This window comes from Antechinus flavipes, chromosome 4, assembly GCF_016432865.1.
Source record: "Antechinus flavipes isolate AdamAnt ecotype Samford, QLD, Australia chromosome 4, AdamAnt_v2, whole genome shotgun sequence".
Taxonomy (NCBI): domain Eukaryota; kingdom Metazoa; phylum Chordata; class Mammalia; order Dasyuromorphia; family Dasyuridae; genus Antechinus; species Antechinus flavipes.
Window position 1 is genome coordinate 240,845,047 of NC_067401.1, and position 15,207 is coordinate 240,860,253.

A 15,207-nucleotide genomic window follows, 5' to 3' on the forward strand; every position below is an offset into this window, starting at 1 on the left:
GTGCTGCTCTGAGAGTGTGTTGTGGGGCTTGGGCTGAAAGGCTGCGGAGAGAGGACTGAGGAAAAAATCTGAGTTGAGAGAAACAGACTGGAGACGAAAGTGTCCAGTGCTGGGTCAGTGTTGACTCGGGCTTTGTCACAACAATCCCAATAATAAATAAAACAAGAGGTAAACCCCACTGAACAAGCAGGAATGACTGGAGTGGGTATGGACCCACTGAGTATATATTGATGCTTATCTCAGCGAAGGCAAGGGGGGAAAGTGCAGAGTTATGCCTCAGGCTTCTCTCACCTTTACTTTTTTTTTTTTTTTTAAAGACCTAAATATCCTAGAACTAAAGATTGCTGCTGTCTTCCTTTCCTTCTCCATTCCATTGGAATCCAGACTTCTGTCAGCTTCACTTGGGGATCATTTTTCTTACAGTTAGAGGAAGTTCCTAAGCCTGAGGAAGAAGGCTTTCCTTTGGTACAGCTTCTACATTGTTTGTAATGGTATAGAGATAGAGATAGATAGATGTAGATAGATAGATAGATAGATAGATAGATAGATAGATAGATAGATAGATAGATAATAGTGTGTGTGTTAGAGAAAGACTATAGATTAATGCGTTTTCAAAGCTGCTTTCAGAACCTGAAGGGCGGAGGAGGACTGGGAGCCGAGAAAAGGAGGATCTCCACGCAACCTGAAGAGTGGGGGTGGGATTTCGGAATCTAAGTGAATGCGTACGGGGCGATCCAGTAAATCCCTCCTTGCAACATGTTTCTCAATGTATAAATAGTGCAACAATACACAGACTGGGGGAGGGGGAGAATCCGAGAAGCTAGAGGTTCATCTGCAGAGAAGACTAAGTGCGTGTTCTCCAAATCTCCCAGATCCTTCTCCTAGACCCAAAGAGTCTCGGCTGCCGCTGCCGCCAGTACCAATTTGGCAGGCTTTAGGACTTTCTGGTACTTAAATGGAAATTTCTTGACTTGAAAGACCAGGGTTCTGGGGACCAGGAGCCCTTATCTTCGTTGTCACTGGCAGAGGTGGCTGTTCTTCATCTCCGACGGGACCACTTTGGAATTTTCTTCCCCCGCCCAATCTGAGATGGATGGATAGTTTCTTGCCCGGCTGTGTGGTCTTCTTTTTATCTACAAATTAACGACGGTGCTGGGGTTTAGAGAAACAACTCGAGAGGGATGCCGGGTGGGTGCGCGCTCTGCACAGCGCTTGGTTTTGCTTAGCACCCTCTTTTTGAAAAGCTAAAAAACTAGGGGCGGGAGGGCGAGCTCTATGAGCTTCAAGGGGAACCCCACACTTGGACAGTCCGCCCTTCCTTTATTTCTCCCCATCCGCTCGAGGTCTGTGCTCAGTACCTGAGTAGGTTGGCCAGGGATAGGGCAAGGCAGGGCTTTTCACGCTCAAACCTATTATCCTAAGGATGGACATACCCGGCTGAGCTGCGTAGCCAGCAGAGGCACGTCGAGCACACGGACCTTTACAGTTGCCTAGTTCCCTCGCTTGGGGCACAAAACGGCTGACATAGGCAGAAGACCTTCCCCATCAGCCCCCTGCCTCTGCCTCTCCTGGAAGCATCCACTCAGATCAATCGAAAGGAAAGGAAAGGCACGGGGTCAGCCTCCAAAGTCGAGTACTTGGCCCAAGACCCAGTCTAGGATAGCTAGTGGGGACGCGATTGGGGCCAGTGTACTCGCCCGCTCGCCTGTGAATACCAGTTCCTGCATTTCGGAAGCTCTGGGTTTCTTCTCTCCCTCTCTGGAGGCAGTTAGGGGAGGCGACAGGATTATGAAAGAAAAGAAAAAAACCCCAGTTCCTCAAGAGCCCTCAAAGTGACAGACACAAAGACCAGGTCCAGATTGATCGTGTGTGGCCCCCCAGACTTGGGAACGATTGCCACTTTCTTCCTCTTCCTCCTTGGCTCGCCCTCCCTCCCCACCCCCTGACCCTAGGAGGCTTGTTGGCTGTCTGCTTCCCCGCCCCCAGGCCGCGGCGGTCGGGCAGGCGGGCAACCGGGGCTCCATCCACGCCGTCCCGCTCGCATGAGACCGTTTTCCCCGCCGCTGGCGCCCCCCTCCCCGCGCCCGTGGTGATGCCATGCCCCGCAACCACGGGGGAGGAGATGAGGGCGGCTCCGCCGGGCTCTGGCTGAAGAGCAGCGCGGCAGCGGGCGGGGGGCGCCTGGCTACGGGCATGAAGGATGTGGAGGCGGGCCGGGGCCGCGTGCTCCTGAACTCGGCTGCCCGCGGAGACGGCTTGCTGCTGTTGGGCACCAGCGCCGGCGCGCTCGGCGGCGGCGGCGGCGGCGGTGGCGGCTTCAGGGAGAACCGCCGGGCGAAGCACGGAGCCCGAATGAGCCTGCTGGGGAAGCCGCTGGCTTACAACAGTAGCCAGAGCTGCAGGAGGAACGTCAAGTATCGGCGGCTGCAGAATTATCTGTACAACGTACTGGAGAGACCCCGAGGGTGGGCGTTCATCTACCACGCGTTCGTGTGAGTACCCCCCGAGGCATGCCGCCTCGGGCTACGCTGCCAGCAGGCGGCGGGCGCGGGGAGCCGTGCAGTGCACTGCCGTGCTGTGGGTGGCACCCGCGTCGTGCCTCCTCCGCGCAGACTACTGCTCCGGGAGTGCATGTGGCCATGTGCACCGCTCCCCGGGAAGCGCGCTCTCCCCCGCCCCCTGCCCGCGCCTCCATCCAGGAGCTCCGGACCGGGCGCCCTGGCGTGCAACTGTTTTTCTCACAACCTTTTACACACACGCACATACATACACACACACCCTCGCTCTGACCCTAGGTTTTTTTTTCTACTCCTGAACTTGTCGGGTTCTTATGCCAGGCAGTATATGTATGTTTCTCTCCTCTGTTTTTGCTGGGCAGGATGTGTGAGAAGCAGGTAGTGAGTCGGGGATAAGAGGATTTGGTAGTGCTAAAACGAAAACCCTTGAGTAGGATAGAGAACCAAGTTCAGTGACCTAAAACTAGTTGGAGAAGTAACGTTTGAAGGATTGCTGGGCAGTGAATGGTCTAGATGCTGGTGGAGGAGAAAGAAGGGGTGTCAGAGAGGTAGGAAGCAAGATTTGGAACCTTGGGAATAATCATTAGGGCTCAATAAGGAAAAGCTGGGTTTTGAGAGAGAGAAGCTGCTCGACTTTCGACTAGCCCGGAAGCCGATTTCATCACCTCCACAGGGCAACAAAATGTGTTAGAATAGACAGCCCGTTACTGGCACAAAGATGTTAGCAATGGGGAAAACTGGCTAATAGTGAAAAATAATAATAAAGTTAGAAATTGTTCCAGCTTCTGGAGCTGGTTATAGATGTGGAGTTGGAACGTGGAATGTTCGCAAGTTTTATAATAACAGAGACCTGCGCTGGGGGGCTCAGTCTTCTCCAAATCTGATATTAATAAGATGCTTCCTGAAGTACCATGAGCTGCTTCAGACGCTTGGGCAAGGGATCAGGCAGGAGTTGAGTTTCCAGCAGCACCATCCTGGCTCTAAATCAATATAAAGTGTGTGTGTTTAAGCAAAACCCTCACCAGCTAGCTGTGAATGCTTAATGAGAAAATGATTAGAAGCAAATGTTGACTTTTCCCTTAGGCATTTAAAACCTTTCACTGGTTTACTACTGTTTCCCCACAAGGTCCATTCATCCCTTCAATCCTTTTTCTACTTCAGTTTTGTGTATCTGGCCATTTCAATGCGATTTTCGAAAGCTCACCTTTTCCTGACTCTTCCCCACTCTCCAAGTGAAAATTTAATCGGTTTTATAAAGAGATGCTTATAGAAAAAGTTATCAATACATTCCTTATGTCTGCTTGAATCTTTTTTTTTTTTAAGATTGTCTGGATTTCTGCATGTACTGTCTAATCAAAGTGGTTCCCAAATATTTTCATGTAAATATAGCTCTCATTATTATTGAAGCATTGACATAGTAGCCTGAAACATTTTTCCAACAAGAAGGTAGAAGCTGAATTAGTATGTGATTCCTGAGTTTGACCAGGTGGAGCTCTGCACTCTGCAAGACTGAAGTATGACAGTTTTTATAGTCCAAAACTGGACTAGACCCAGGCTTTTTTAGCTTACCTCCATCAGATTCACATGTCATCCTTTATTTCTTACAAGGAAAAGATTGGTACATCACAATTAAAACAAAAAGTGTAAGTGATCATTATGAATGGTGTTTAAGTTGCAATATATTCACATGTGTTTCTAGAAATGTTTTACTCTAAATAATGGACATATTAGTTGTGGTTTGGTGTTCAACCTAAGTTGGTAAACACATAGTAGCATTAGAGTTCCTAGTAAATTCATTGGTTTATGTTCGTAAAATATTTAACAGGACTACATTCAGTATTCTATAGTTGCTTCTTAATTTAAAAAATTATAATTTTTACAGATTAATGAATTTCAATTGAATATTAAATGTGAGAAGAATGTACCTACTAAGATTACAATATGTCCATTATATTTCTAAGTGTCATCCTATATTATATCATCTCCATTACAATAACTTTTTGAAGCCACATTCGTGTTTATTCTCTTTTATTTCAAAATAGTTTTGTTAATTTTCTTAAAAACAAAAATAGATTCACTATGAATGAACATATGGATATCTTCCACCTATGGAGAGATGGGGAAAGAATTTGCCCACATCAGTATAACTAAAGTGAAGTTTTCTATATTCGTTTTAGAGCATGCTGCAGTTCCCAAGGAATTAGAAAGGGGTGCTAGATCCACACTAACCAAAAAGGAAAAGAAAAAGGAAGAACAGAAAAAGAAAAGGAAAAGGAGAGGAAGGTCCAGGGGGAGGGATTGCTTTTTCTCTTCCCTTTCTCTGAGAAAGTTGTGTGAAACTTCAAAAGGTCCTAAATAAAGGTCTTACCTTGGTCTTTACAAGTTAGCAATTCAAATATCCTATAGAATAACTGATATCTCAAAAAAAAAAAAAAAACTTATAGTTAGTTGGAACAGGACCTCTGAAAATTTCATTGATAATGAAAGACTTTGTAAGAAAATTATTTCTGGAAAAGTGTGACTAAATAACATGACCTGCCAGCCTGGGAATTCCCAAATCCTACTTAATAACAGTTTTTTTTTTTTTTTTTTTTTTTTTTTTTTTTTTTTTTTTTTGTAGCATGTATTTTGCCAAGAGCAAGTATATGGTGATTAATGAAGTACTTTAGGGATAGATTTACTTAGCAGACCAACATTTTCACTGCCAAGAAACAAGGAAGACACATCTAAAGTTATGCTTCATGTAGAGAAAGATTTCTATTAAGTAGGAAGAAGTTATTAATTCATTGTGATGGTATAAAAATAGCATCTACAGGTTTTTGTTAACACATATTAAAGCCTAAGACTGCTAGAGAATTTAAGACTCCCTATTTCTTTTCCTCTGGTACATACTCTTGGAGAAATGAGGAGGATGGAGAATGATTATTGGGTAGATAAAATAGTGATGGTACTGAGTGGAGGAAACATTAAGATATATAGCGTTTTTCTTTCTTTTTTAATGTTTATTAGGTACCACTAAAGATGATTACTTGTTTTATCTTTTTAACTTGACTAAGGGATAGGAATAGAAATTGGACTGGTGATATCAATTGCACAGCAAACTTCTTGGATCAGGAAACTCCCTCTATCAATGCAGGCTGGTACCTTCTAGGATACCAATAGTTTTAGTTTTCTAACCACAGAGAACTGAAAAGTTGTGAATTGTTCATGGTCATACAGGCAATATATATAAGGACAGAAGAACCCAGGTTTTCTCGGGCTGAGATCATCTCTCTTACCACTGTTATATACTCTCTTTTAATTCATTTGTTTGTTTGTTTTATTAAATAGCTGTTTAACTTGGCATTTTAAAAAGCAGGTATATCTGTCTTTGGATCTCTGTCTTTTAGGTGAATAGTACAAATGGGAAGTTTTATATTTTTCTGAATGATTTTCTCTCCCTCTCTTTGTTTTTTTTTTTCTTTTCTTCTCTCTTTTTTTCTTCTTTTTTCTTTTTTTGCCTTTTAAAACATGGCTCTCTTTAAGAATGTTTTTAGCAAAAGAAAGCATGAAAGAGATCCATACATAAATTTATGTGTGTGTTTTAATAATTGCAAGGGAGAAAATATGTTGCAGACACATCTAAATCACCATTTGTTACTGTATCAAAACTCTGTTATTGTATCTTAACCTGGACAACTAGATTTGGATTCTATGACCAATACTTTGGAGAAAACTAACCTGATTATAAACTACAGAGAGGAAATTGTCTTAATGAGTTCTGTATTTTCTAAAATCAATATGCAGAGAGTTGTTTTAGAGTGTTTCAAAGATTTTTAGAATGAAGGCAGAGATTCTTTACTTCTTTATAGGGGAAAAAGCACAGGGCTAAGAAACAGGACACTCAGATATGAATTCTATTATTAATTTGATTGTCAGCTTGAGCTAATACCTTATTATCTTTGTTTCCTCTTCTGAGAAGTGAGATTAATAAGTCACATAATGATGTCAAAAATCTCCTTTTTGGAACACTTACTTATTACAACTGCTTTATTATTCAGCTAGGTAATGCAGTGATTAGAACAGTAGGCCTAGAGTCAGGAAGATCTGAGTAAACATTCAGCCTCAGACACTTACTAGATGTGTAACTCTGGGTAAATCACTTAATCTCTATTTGTCTTGGTTTTCTCAACTATAAAATAAAGATAATAGTATCTACTTCACAGAATTGTTGTGAGGATTGAATGAGATAATATTTGTAAAGCACTTAGCACAATGCCTAGCCTGTAGGAGGGGTTATATAAATGTCCATTCCCTTTCCTGGATTATTGTTCCAAATGTATGGATGAAATACTATAAGACTCACTTGTACCCAGTAAAACAAGTAGTTAAGTAGTTACCCCAGTAGTCAATACCAGAAATGATTCCAAATCCTGAAGTGTTTCTATCCAATCTGGCCTACTAACATCTATAAGAGGGGTAAAATGAGAAATATATAAATGTATACATAGATCACATATATGTATATAAGTGTGTGTATACATATATCATGTATATGTACATGAGTATGTGAGAAAGTATAAATCAATACATAAACATGATGATATGTGACATAATCTGGGTTATCTCTGATCTCCCAGTTTCTCTCACACATCCCAAAAGTAAGATACTAGCATTGTGTGTTTGATAAAGCTGTAGTTTGGTGCTTTCCCTGTAGAGTGTGCTTAATTACTAACTAAATATTAGTTATGTCGTTTGAGATTATTTGCTCCTTTGGACGTTTATTAATTTTATTTTCTGTAACCTACTATATGCCTAAGTGCTAGATTTGTTATTTGCATTTTATTAATTCTGTCTCCTTACCAAAAATCACTTAACCACTTTTAGATTTAAAATAGCTTTTATTTTACTTTGTGCATCTAGTAATGTATGATATTTTGTTTTATTTATTCATTTTGAACTAAACACAAAAACATCCCAGAAAACAGCATTTCCACAATCATAGCATCTACTTTTTCAAATCATGTAATAAATATTAGACATTATTTTCAATGTTATACTGCTTTTCTGTGCTTCCTTCTAAATTTTCTTTTGCCCTTTGCTGAGCACTTTTAATTTTTTTTCTCCCTCCCTCCCCACCCCACTCTAGTTAAGTCTACCGTATGAATATGCACATATGCATAAATAAATAAAACCAAATAATACACATTTCTACTTATGTCTTTCTCGGGATGTGGATAGCATCTTCTTTCCTAAAACCTTTGTGATTGGCTTGAGTATGATCTCAAAATGACTTAGTTGTTCAGAATTGTTCTTAGAGCAATACTGTTGTTACTATATGCAAAATCCTCTTGCTTCTGCTCATTACATTCTTCATCATCTCATGCAAATTTTTCCATGTTTTTCCAAAATCAACTAGTTCATCATTTCTTGTAGCACAGTAGTGTTCCATTACAATTACATCCCACAACCATATTTTAGAATATTTAAGTTATTTTCCTTTTTCTCTAATTACTTTGGGAAACAGTCTTAATTGTATAGCATGATCAGGGAATACATAGTTTTATAACTCTTTGAACATAATTGCAAATTGCTCTCCAAAATGACTGCAGTTCACAACAGTGAATCAGTGTCCCAATTTTTCCATATTCTCTCCAACATCTGTTGCTTTCCCTTCTATCATTTTAGCCAACCTGATACGTTCAAGATGATTTCATCAAAAAACTGCCTGTTTATATCATTTGACTATTTGCCATTCAGGAATGACCCTTACTCTTATAACAAAGACAAAGTTCTTTATGGATTTGAGAAATAAGAAATTTATCTAAGAAATAACATTAGATCATTTAACATCAGCTACTTGGTCAGTTTCCATTTAGATGCATATTTTAAGAGTGTTCTGTTGGACTTCGAACATATTGAAAAGTGTTAAAAAAAAATAAGGAGCTGATAATGTTGGGGAAATTATCAATAATACAAAACTCAAGAAAAGCAAATTTCTAAATCGAATGAAGTCATGACACAAGAGCACTTGTAAACAAGGAAGAAAGCCAGCTGCCTTTAGATAATTGCTTGCAAAGAAAAAGTGCCAATTTTAATTTTTAATTGCAAATGGCTATTTTGGCAAGTGAAAATGCCAACAGAGTATCTTTTATCTTAGCACAGAGGCACAAAGCAACTTGAAACCCCCTTGTGATATAGCAACCACTGGTAGTTCTGCTTTATGATTTAGTGGGTGTTTCTATTTTAATTTCCTAGATCTTCAATTGTTTACAAGGAACTTACATATAGAGTTTTATTGGGTTGCTAATTGGAACATAGGTTTTCATAATGAGTGCAGTTTTTCAAAATAGATAAAATTATTTATAATTCTTGATATTTTAAATGATTTGGAAGACTGCCTAGTTAAATATATTAGTACATACCAGAATTTTGCAAAATAATAATAATAATAATAATTATAGAGTGTTTTGGTAGTTTTCAGTTTTGATATTTAGTTATAAATAACTGGGGAGAGGAATAATATGTGTTATATCCACCCAATGACTGGATAAGGAAACTTTCACCACCAATGTAGGCTCTTAGTTTCTTTGCAACTCACAGTCTTAGAATTGCCCAGAATACTGAGAGGTTAAATGATTACCCAGAATCATAGGACTAGTATGAGGCAGAGGTAACACTTAACTTCAAGTATTCTCTTTCTCCCAAACTAGATCCCTATGTTGCCTTTTTTTAAATAAAAATCAATTTGAACATTATGTATACCTTGTACTTTAGCAAAATAGGTTTTATATTTAAATGAACTTTTTAGATTTTTTAACTTTCAGCAATAATATAAGATTATTATAACAATATAAGCATGTGTAAGCTGAAGATTTTTTAAGGTATCCTTAAGTCTTACATAAAGAAATATGAAACTTGATCATTTTATATTTCAAAGAATATTTAAGTTTAAGTTTATGATTTGAAATGTGACCTTTTTTTAGAACACAGTTTCAAAAATCAGAGTTTTCATTTTAATTATTTGGAATGTAATTCTAGCATCTCTGTTGCATTTTAATCAGAGATAGGATTTACTTATAGACTGTTATCTTCATCATCTGTGCACTTATTAGGTGAGAGAGAGAGGGGGGAGGAAAAAAGGAAAGAGAGAGAGAGAGAGAGAGAGAGAGAGAGAGAGAGAGAGAGAGAGAAACTGTCACTATCATAGTTTACCAATTTTGTGGGGGTTTTTGCCAATTCTGCAAAATGTTTTTTACTGATTTTATCAGCCTCCCAAACTCTAGATCCTTCTTATCTGAATTCTTGATCTCTGACTACCTGAATTTGTGATTATCTTCTAGTTCTTTCTTAATGTGTTCTTTGGCATAGGCTAACCCTAATAGGACAAGAAGCCAGCCAGCAGTCTCTCTCTGCCTCTCTTCCTCCTCTCAGCCTCCACCCACCAAAATCGTCCTTTCCTATACAACACATCAGGACTTGCACAAAGAGTGGGCAGGGGCCATTCTTTCTCCAAGCATATATATTAATAGAGTAAGGTCCAATTACTATTTAGCCTCATGTGCTTGGGACCTCAGTGCATCAACTCAAGCTTCAGCCCATTACAAATCAGCCGTTCTTTTATAATTTATTTATTTAAAGTGTAGCATGAACAAGACTGAGAAGCTATCTTTTGGGCCTTTCATATAGCATTTGTTGAAGACAAAACTTACTTGAACCCAGATCTTCATGATTTGGCACTATCCATTACACAGTCATACTTCTTCCACATAATTGGGATGTTCAATAAATGTGTGTTCAACTGAATGGAATTAGGATAGATTCATTAGTTTGTATAATTGAAACATGTGAAACACATGGGATTTTAATAAATCAAAAATTAAAACAATGGAATACACAGTGATACAATCTGTAATAAGATGAAGAATGAGAAACCAAGAAAAGGGAGTCAACAATATAAGATGATTCAGAAGTTAAAGAGCATGAAGACTGAGAAAAATCCTTTGAATTGGATAAATTATTGGCTCATTGGTAACCTTTGAAATAGAAGCTTGAAAATTAATGGCAGAGACCATTGAGGTTTCAAGAACGTATAGAGAAAGTTTATGATAAGAAAGTAAAGGTTCAATTTTTTTTAATGTCTTTGGGAAAAAAAGTAAAATATAGATTCACAACATTTTATATTTGAAGCTCAGAAATCATTTAGTCCAAGGTGTGACACTCATGGCTATAAAACTTCTGAGTGCAAGTTGAATCAGAATAAAATGTAAGTGAGAAATGTTTAGCAAAATAAATAAGAATATGTGAAAACATAGACGATATAAGTTTGTTGTTTTCAAGTCAATATGCAATAGGGGTCCATTTCTAATTGAGGTTGTTATAGTTCAACTTTTTCACTTTATTGATGCCAGAAGAAGTTAATTACTCATCCAAGGTTATATAGATATTAAGAGGAATGACAGCTGGATAGAGTAGAAGAACCAGAAGCAGGATTTTTTTTTCATGATAGGAAAAAATATATACTTGTAGGAATAGAGAAAGAACAAGTGGAGACTAAGAAATTAAAGATGCGTGGGAAAGAATAGGATTTCTGGGAAAAGATTCTGGAATGTGTTATAGGTTAGATAAGATGAAAGGCCTAAGGAGAGGAGTCAATTTTAGCCAGGAATTGAGTACCTCTCCTCCTGAGGCAGGAAGGAAAGTAGAGAGAATTAATGAAAACTGAAGTGTTCTAAGCAGTGTAGAAGACATAAATTGAAGGAACACTCATTGTGTGAACTAATTTTTCCTAGTGAATTAGGGGATTAAATCATGCATAAGTGTGTGGATGAGTTGCAGTTTGGGTATTGAGATGAGAGGAAAAAAATTGGAATAGTAACTGTGAAAAAGAAATAAGCTTTTCGCCCTCTCCATACTGTTTTTGCCTATAGATGTTCTGTATTTCACTTGTATTTGCCTTTTAATTATTCTCCAAGTATATAATGTTAAACTCAAATCCCATTCTGTACCATTGTTCCTGAGTTTCCAAAAGCCCATAGCAATTTGTATTCATTTTTCTCTTTTCTTATCTATATCATGTCCTTTTTCTAAGGACCTGTTCATATTCAACCTCTGGATTGTACTAATATTTTCCCCTCCTGGATTTTATATTTAATGTGAGTACCATACTTTTTTTTCATTTCATTATATTCTGTTTTGCATTATCCTTCAGTTGTTTCATGTACTTAAACCTTATTGTGCCAGCTAGATTTCAAGCTTTCACAAGAAAAGTCATATACCATAGAAGTATTTAACACAATAAACACTTTAGTTAAAATCAGTACATATTCTTTATTTTATTCCATTACTACATTTCACCTCTGCACATTAACAAGGAGTTATTTTAATATCTTAACATATTTTTGCAAATATGTTCATGAATGCCCCCCCATTTAAATTGTTGACTTAGATTGCTTTAATGAAGCACTAACATTATTTGCTGTCCAACTTTAAAATATTTTATATTTTCATTACATTGCACCAACACCTCATTCAAAACTGTATTGACTGCTTCATTTCAGTACAAGAGCAGAATACACGAAGTCTGCACTGATTCTTATCCTAGCCTTCCAACAGGAGAGATCTTTGAGATTCTTCAGAATAATATGTATCTGTCTTTCACTTTAGTCTATCTGTATTTCTAACATTTTCCCTTATTCATTTATTCTTTTACTTTTCTATTCCATTCATTGTAGTGTTTCCAGTTTTACCACAATCCAATCTTCTTTTATAAATTTACTTTTTCCTTTCCACATCTAGCTTTCAGAAGCAGTACTTCTCCATTTTATTGCCAGGCATCATTTGTAACCTTATGTGTTCCTCCCTTTAAAGGAACCTCCTAGAGGGAACTAATAATGCACTAACACTTAAAACCATAAGCATGTCCTGAGGCTACATGGTGTAAGTGGCAGTTGCTATCTAATTTAATTTAATGCCTTCTATTCTTTAATTCAACATTGACCTCAGGCAGAACAACCACAGAGGGTAAGGAATTCCAGTTTCCTTATACCATTAGAGCAGGAAGTTTTTTTTTTTTTCTTCTGTTTTATGTTTGTTGTTTTTATCATTTTGTTTTGTTTTTCTTTTAATGAGTGGAGTGATGGGGGTAATGGTCAGCATTTATTTAGAAAAGTTCTAGGATCAGGTATAAAAAATGCTTATTCCCTGCTGGCCCAAGTAGAATATCACCTGCCATAAGAGGGATTTGGGTTTCTAAAAATATGTTTGAGGAATAGGGGAGGTAAAGTGGGGTAAATTTTCTCACTTAAAAGAGGAACAAAAGAAGAAATAAATTGAAGGAATACTCCTTGTATGAACTAATGTTTCCCAATGAATTAGGGGATTAAATCATACATAATTGTGTGGATGAGTTGCCAATGAGTTAAGAGTGCAGCAGAAGAGGAAGGGTGAAGTGGCAGACAACTTGATTCTTACTATCTTTGGAATTGACTCAAAGGCAATAGCGCGCGCACGCGCACACACACACACACACACACTCATTTGGAGGGGGGAGGGGGAATTGGGGGAAGCAATAATCAGAAACAGAACACTTTTGAGGAAATAAATGGAGAGAAGAAGAAAGGAAAAGTAAAGAGAGGGAGGGAGAGAGGAACAAGAAAAAAATGGGAAAAATAACATGGAGAAAAATACACAGTAATCATAATTGTGAAAAAATATATAGCAAGTTTCACTGATAAAGGCCTCACTTCTCAAATATATATATTTAGTATAGTTTTAAATCAAATTTATAAAAATAAGAGCCATTCCCCAATTGATAAATGATCAAAGGATGTGAACAGACAGTTTTCAGATGAAAGCAAAGCTATCAATAGAGATATGAAAACATGCTCTAAACCACTATGAATGAAAATTCATAATGTAATATAATAAATGAAGATAAAAATAAAATAAAAATAAATAAAATAATGTAATAAAAATATGTAAATTAAAAGAAATATGAGGAATTAAATCACCCCTATCAGATTAGCTAATTTGACAGAAAAGGAAAATGACAAATGTTGGCCACTAAATTTCTGTTATAAGAGGTTTGAACCAATCCAATCATTTCGGAGAGCAATTTGGAACTATGCTCAAAGGGCTATAAAACTATGCATGCCCTTTCAGCTAGTAATACCACTAGTAGTATGTATCCCAAAGAGATTTTTTTTTGAAAGGAAAAGAATCAATATGTACCAAAATATTTATAGCATTTCTGTGATGACTGTGATTTAAAATCAGCTGGAGTCAGGAATTCAGGTTAAGGGAAAAATCTTCAATCTTTATTCTTAGTAGAGGTGAAGAAGGATTGCAATAGCAATATGGGTAGCTGCTAAAGGAAGCCAGCTAGAACAGGTGAAGGGGGATTGCAGGTGAAAGGGGGTCGTGATACCAATGCAAGCAGCTGTGTCAAGAAACCAGCCAGCAGTCTCTCTTTCCACTTCCTTCTCTACTTCCCTGCCTCCACCCACCAAAATCGTCATTTCCTATACAACACATCAGGACTTACACAAAGAGTGGGCAGGGGCCATTCTTTCGCCAAGCATATATATTAATAGAGTATGGTCCAATTACTATTTAGCCTCATGTGCTTGGGACCTCAGTCCATCAACTCAAGCCTCAGCTCATTACATCTCCTGCTTTCTTTTCTTTTAGAACACAGGTGGTCATGCCATTCCTGACTCCTCCGGGAGGTCAGAGCCCCTAAGGGGAGGTGATCACACCCTCCTTGACTTCTCAGGAAAGGAGGTGAAAGCACTAAAAAGGACATAATCGCACCTTCCCTGATATCTCAGGAAGGGAGATGAAAAGCACCAAAGGGAAGTGAGGGTTGCTAGCGGGTTTCTGGACTGAAGGGTCTTATTATGCACAAACCCATCAGCATGGGAGGTATTACACAAGCACATAGCAATAATGCAGAGGCTATTAGTGATGATCCTCCCCGCAGTCAGTGCAGGCTTGATGTGGTGTCACAAACATGAATTGCACACCCAAGTAACGGTATAACAAACAATATAAATCAACATGGTGTTGTAAAAGATTGCCAGAAGTTCTAGAAGGAGAGTATGTAAACAGCAGTCACATATATAACTTCTTCAGCAGCTAAAAGATAGTTCAAAACCAATCTATTCTCCATTGCTTCACATATCAGGGAATCCCATGATCCCCCCAAGTTTTTGAAGTCCTGCAAGAGTCTTTTTATGTGTTAGGGAATCCAATGATTCCAGCAGATTTTGAAGTCCTGTAAGAGTCTTATCATTTCTCCGAAAATCCAATGATTCCTGAGGGCTTTCAAGTCTTATGTCTCAAAGAATCCATTGATTCCTTAGGGTTTTCAAGTCTTACAACAATCTTATGTCTCAGAGAATCCAGTGATTTCTGAGGGTTTTCAAGTCCTACAACAATCTTATCATGTCTCAGAGAATCCAATGATTCCTGAGGGTTTTGAAGTCCAACAATTTTCTATGTCCATGAGTCAAATGCCACAACTGCCATGCTCTTTCAATGGTGAGCACAATTAGCAACAGAACCGCCCGATATTTCTTGGGTCTTCTCCTTTGTTTCAAGGGTCTGCTCTGTCTCTCTGTGATGGACAAGGTGAATATGGCTCATTGGCACCCTTCTGATTCCTTCTCTACCTGTAGAGATACAAGCAAACCCTCTCCCCCAAGCAGTT

The 15,207-nt window shown here is 38.3% G+C and overlaps 1 protein-coding gene across 2 annotated transcripts in view; it reads left to right on the top strand.

The window, feature by feature from the left end:
- Positions 1–2,018: 2,018 nt before the first annotated feature.
- Positions 2,019–15,207, top strand: part of KCNQ5 (potassium voltage-gated channel subfamily Q member 5) — a 650,068-nt gene continuing 636,879 nt past the window's right edge. For both annotated transcript variants that reach the window (XM_051997265.1, XM_051997266.1), the window contains exon 1: positions 2,019–2,492. In XM_051997265.1, coding sequence (XP_051853225.1) covers positions 2,098–2,492 — 395 coding nt within the window. In that variant the 5' untranslated portion in view covers positions 2,019–2,097. The remainder of the gene's footprint in view (positions 2,493–15,207) is intronic.